Raw genomic sequence first — 6,000 nt, 5'->3', positions numbered from 1 at the left:
TAAGAGTAAGTTGAATGTGTGTTCCAAGAAGATCTGTCATAGAAATTTGAGTAGCAAAATTGCTGGGTAAAAACTAAGGATGGAAAGAAAGCATGTGGGAGGATTCCCCAGCCTCTGCTGAAATTTAAGCCAGGGTCATTTCTCTTGAGGATTAACTTTTGAGAAAGCTTCAGCTAATTCCCAGTTTTGCTTGCGTTATTCAGATCATGATTTTGTTTGGAAAACTTTTTCTTTATTGAGGAGGATGACTTTGCCAGCTTCTAATTATGATTTCTATTAGAAACCTGGCACTTGTCATGTATGTTTAGAAACCAAAGCATAAATGTATTTTCAGCTGTCACAGGCCGTAGGCCAGGGTAAGAAATAGCCATTTGTGTTTATTCTATCAGACAGTAAGTGCTTCATGTGGGATATGGAGAGCTGAATATGTTTATGAAAAGGGTATTTAGTATCATCATTGAATTTATAAATTAGAAATCAAAATGTTCTGGGTTTTTGGGTGAGGCCTCTTATATGCAGGATTACCTTTGGGAAATGTGGATTTAGAATAACTCTATAGGATTGGTACTTTTGGTGGAAGAGGAGAATGTGTCTTTCAGTTAACTTTTTCCCTGTCACAAATGTAAAGAAATATTTGGAAGCATTTTTCTATCTCATAGCTTTAAGATGTTGGTGTAGTACATGAGATGTTTTTTCCTATTTAAAATTATGTTGATGCTTCTCCAGGGAAGAATTATATACTTATCTTGAAGTTAAAGATAGCCTGTGGTAGGGATATTAGTAATAGAATAGTTGAAAATACCTGAATGTCTTTTTTCCTATCAGAAATATTACAATATGTTTAAAATAAAGTTTGACTAGTAGGTACTGTCTTGATCAAATTACACACATCATATTGAAGTCAATATACTTAGACTTGAAAGAATGAGTCTGCAAAATCTTGTTTTAATTTCAGATCTGAGGAGGGCAGGGGAGCACATTGTGAAAATACATATGCACAGGAACCTAATCAATGCTAGACAAACAATGTATTACTTTACAATATAGTAGGATAACCACAAATTTGAAGGCTCAAATTGAGTCCATCAGCTGTAAATACAATTTTATATTTGGCTCAAGTGGCTGTTGAATATCAAGTGGTGCCAAGTTCCTCCATAGCACCTAATGACTCCCTCAATCTTGGAAGGAGTTTCACCACAGTCTCAGAAGAAATCCCAGTCGTCCCTTTAACTCTTTTGGCCCTTGGGAGTCATTGCTACCTACACACAAATGTAGGCCAGGGATTCCCAGTGGCCACATGTTATTGCACAGAGAGGTCTGTTCTAAGCCAGACTCTTATGGCTAAGAAGGTGTGAGATTAGCCCTTAAATAGTGGTCTAGCATTAACATGGTCTATAAAAGCACATTAAGAAATAGCTCCTTAGTGATTATGTACCAGCTACTAGTTATCACACTAACAGAAAAGGCAATATGGCAGCTTCACATTTCACATGAAAGACTAGCATTAACTGGGCCTGGCTTGCTGGCTTCACTTTCATATAAATATAGTGATTATTTTAATTTAGACCCAGGAGAAAATGATTTCATACCAGTCTTTTCTTCACATAAGACTTGTGTAGCATTAAAATTGTTATGGGCTAATGACTTGGCCATGAAGGCAAACATGTGTAACTCTCCTTTGCCAAAACAGAAACGTCCCTGTTTTGACTCCTGTCCAGTTTCCAAAAAAACAAAACATACATACACTTTTGTTATTGCACATCTTTCACACAAACTTGTGTATGTATAATATATATATATATATACTTTTTAAATATGCTACACATAAAAAAAGACTATGGCACTTTACAGAATACATGTTTAACAAAGATCATTACACCACAGATGTTTGAAAACTATACAAAAACCCTTATACAATTAATGTAACATTGTTGAATTAGCACACAGGTTTAAAGAATCCACAAACTCTAAGGCAAATATTTCTGCCTTAGAGTTCACTGAGAAGCCCAGACCATGACAGAACTTTAAGCACAAATGCAGGCAAAATAAATTAAGACTTTTCTGGTAGTAGTAATGGTCCTATTTATTAGAAAAATGTGTGGGTCTACAAGTGGTTTTTTTAAAGAGCCATGCAGAAGAGTCTTGATCTAGAAAGCCTGATTTTAAATGGTCCTTTCATCCTGGAGTCAGTCTAAAGGATTAAAGGTTTAAAAGACCCACATTATCTTTTTACTGTCTCTAGTAGAAAATTCAGCCTCTGCTGTTGTAGGAAGTCAGTATTCAGGTAGTTTTTAGTGCCTTAGGGTTTTGTTTGTGTATGTGCCTTTTTATAACATTCAAATTAACCAAATAAACACTATCAAGTGACTTTATTCTGGCGGAGAGGTCACATTTTCACTTGTGAATGTTTCCAGGTTGATCTAGGGATAAACCGCTACTTTGCCAAAGAGCAGGTGATGGACATGCTCAGAGGCTCTTCTGGGCTTATGATTTGTCTGTAAGCAGGAGACTGAGATTAAAAACTTAGTGTTAGGATATGGATTCTCTATTTTATAAAGAAAAATAATCTGATAAGTTTAAGAAATTGTTTTTATCAAGATTGGCCTGATGATGGAAATTGCTTTCAATGATAAGTATTCCCATATGCTATCAGAGGGCCCTGGTGAGACACTATCAATACAGTCAGGGACAGGCACCTTCTCCAGGGCTCCCATAGACTAGTCTCATGTGGCTGGAGAGATGGTTAATGTTTCCTGAGCCTTTACCTAGGTTGCTAGGAGGATTTCTATTTACCCTTCTCTTTGGGGGGGGGGGGGGAAAGAGAGCTAGGATTTAAACCTTGCTTACTTTGAACTTTGGTTTGATAAATTCATTAAAACCTGGTTCCACACTCCTCACCTCTCTTACCCTTAAGACTTTCATCTGAGATAAGCTGGTTTCTAGTGTAGGCCAAAGAACAAACAAAACATAATAAAACTTTAGTTGCCCCATTCTGTCTATAAATAAAGCACTCATTTATTCTGTACCAAAGCATGGTTCCAGACTCATATGGCTTTAACATGATTCACCAGGGCAAGGCTGTAAAATCTAAGTCAGGGTTGTATACTTGGTGGTACTTAGCACACAATAACTTGCCAGAAGAAGGTGCCTACTGACTATTTGTTAAAATTTCAAAACAACCCTCAAGTGAGCAGATTAATAAACCCACAGAGACCAACGCTTTAATCTCTCCTCAAATCTGGCAGGTTCCCCCACTTCCTTCAGTTGCTAAGGGTGTTTCCATATCATTCTGCAATTCCTGAAGCTCACATGATGCCAGACCAGGTTGTTTCTGGCTACTTGGGTCATTTTGATTCACTCTTCCTGAATCAATTATATTGGTAATTTAAGGAAACTAAATGAAAAGCTGAATTCTTTTGAATAGTGGTGCTTGACTGTTTTTGTAAACAAATGTAGGCAGGTGCCATGAGCTTGGTTTAGCTCCTGTTCTGCATTAACTTTCTACTCTTTTCATGGGGATAAAGTCTTTGATGCAGCTCTTCAGTTGCAGCAGTTTAATGTTATTTCAGTCTGCTTTCAGGACCAACACCAGCATCTAGAAAAACGTAACTCTAGTGACTAGTCCTTTTTTTCTGCCAAGAATGCCATTCTGCTGCTGACTATAAGGTCACCAAAGAGAAAAGTCTCCCTGAAATGCTGAGGTTCCTGCTGTCCCTCCCAGTGAACATCTGAATGAGCCACAGCTGGTTTGGAGACCACTGTCCCTGAAAAGGGAAAACAGAGTAACGTTTTCCTTTGGCAGTCAAAGCACAATCCTAATCCTGGGAGAAAACTGTGATGTGTGGGGGAAGAGAAGACTGGGCCAGTCTAGGTCCTAGCCTGGCTGCTGAGAAGAGGAAAGGATCTGTCTTCAACTAGCAAGGTTTTGCAGTTTTAGTCTCATGATTGTACAGGTCCTTAATCTTTCTTTATTTAAAAGTTTCTAAAATCTTAGCATGACAGTTCAGTTAATCCACCTGACCCCGAATTTAGCCTAGAATTAAGTTCTACAGCATGATTCCACACTATCCCTGCTGACTCCTTTGGTCAGTGAGGCAAGAGACAGCGTCTTGCTGTGTCCTTTAGCACACATCCTAACCCCAGTAAGTCTGTAGACTTCCTTTTAGTCTTCAATTGAGACAACTTGAAAGAACTATGATGAAAACCAAAACGCCAACCCTGGACCTCATTCTGAGGCAGATGCTCACAGGTATGCAGCTTTGAGGCACAAATGTGCCTCAAAACGGCCTGCAGAGCTGGCCAACAGTGTCCTCTGTTATCAGAGAAATCAGATGCCTTAATGATTCAGATCATTATCCTTCATTGAGCCCTGGGGGAGGCGGAGTCTGACAGGACTCCTGGACCACAGTCAGGCTTCGTATACTATTTTCATGTTCCATCCCTTGTACTTTGCACTGCAGCCCTCATGTTCAGTAACTGCTCAACCAGACGTTGCCTCTCATTGGTCCTGCTAAGCCTGGGGAATGTGGCTTTTATAGGTAAAGGCTAGTTCTCCACTTGATTCAAAGGCTGAGGACTGTTTCACAACATTACACAAGAAAGAAAATGGCATTCATATCTCTTCCAAACTAAAGGAGGCAGATAAGGTTTTTCCCCTCTTCGATTTCTTCCTGTACTTTGTCACTGGAAGTTGCAATTTCTGCTTGTGCGGAGAAGACAGCACAGATGAAGGTGAGGACTGTGCCACCAATGGCAGTGTAAAAGGCCCAGCCCAAGGAGCAGTCTCCAGGTTTGTAGGCAGATGCATAGTGTCCACAGTAGTCTATGGCTTTCTGGCAACCCCAGCCAGCAGGGTAGAGTATCAAACCAAGGATAAGGAATAGGCCTGCAGGAGAGAAGAGAAAACAGGTGAAGTTCCCATGGCTCCACAACCTACAGATCTGCTGTAACAGTTACTTGATTTGCTTGCTTTTGGCCGTGGCATCCATTCTGGAGTAGAAAGTGATAGTGACGGTTTATGCAACTCATCTGACCTAAGCAGGAAATATCACTTATTAGCAACATTTTCAGCCACTTTTGTACATGTTGGAACATGGATTCATTACTACTTTCTTCTAGAAAAGCAAATTAACTTGTTACCATGTCTTTGCACAAGGCTACTACAGTGAGCATTTCCTTTTCTTCCAGTGCAGACACTGGCAAACTAAGCCCTGAGGCCAAATGTGCTTTATAAATAAAGTTTTATTGGTACACAGGCATGTCCATTCATTTATGGGCTGCCTATAACTGCTTTGATGCTGGAACAACACAGCTAAGTAGTTCCTATAGGCCACATGGCCTACAAAACCCCAAATATTTACAATGTGGCTTTTGTAGAAAAGAGTCTGCCAACCTTGGTCTAATGGAATTCACACAGAACCATCTGATCCCAACCTTGGTTAAACACAAGAGACAGAAGCCTTGAAGGAAACCAGATCTTAACCTGATTGTTGGTGCTTCCAACATGCCCACAAGGAGTCTGTTTGCTAGTATTTGTCAATAACCAATTGCATGCCAGGAGCAGATATTTTTAAATTTTCACATAAATTTAGAAACAAATTGTAAATCTTATAAGAATTTTCTATCTGGATGCTTTTAAGCAAACCCGGCCTTGAGTAGACACTAAAATTCTGCCTCCATTTTGTTGCCCGCCATCATCAGGTCACAGTAAACACCTATTTCTATTCCTCGCAGCTTTACTGCTCACCGAACAAGTGGAATGCAGCAATTTGAGGCTGCTCTTCCTGCCTGATCTCACCAGAGCTAGGAGGAGGAAGAGGCAACTAAGCTACAGATCTTCACTTGCAGATACCAGCAATGCACTTGTGGAAGCCAGACAGTGGATGCCTGGCTTTCCTCACCCTTGGCCTGGCACCGGCCACCACTTACTAGCAGAAGGCTCTCATAACCAGGGTCCCAAATTTTAACCAACACTTCTGGTACAAAGTGTTATTTAAAGGT

General features: G+C 40.0%; 1 protein-coding gene across 8 annotated transcripts in view; it reads right to left on the bottom strand.

The window, feature by feature from the left end:
* Positions 1-918: 918 nt before the first annotated feature.
* LHFPL2 (LHFPL tetraspan subfamily member 2) overlaps positions 919-6,000 on the bottom strand; it is a 157,797-nt gene continuing 152,715 nt past the window's right edge. For all 8 annotated transcript variants that reach the window (XM_079143594.1, XM_079143593.1, XM_079143591.1 and 5 more), the window contains one exon: positions 919-4,885. In XM_079143594.1, coding sequence (XP_078999720.1) covers positions 4,629-4,885 — 257 coding nt within the window. In that variant the 3' untranslated portion in view covers positions 919-4,628. The remainder of the gene's footprint in view (positions 4,886-6,000) is intronic.

This window comes from Sciurus vulgaris, assembly GCF_902686455.1.
Source record: "Sciurus vulgaris genome assembly, chromosome: 6".
NCBI lineage: Eukaryota > Metazoa > Chordata > Mammalia > Rodentia > Sciuridae > Sciurus > Sciurus vulgaris.
This window is presented reverse-complemented; position numbering and strand designations above follow the sequence as displayed.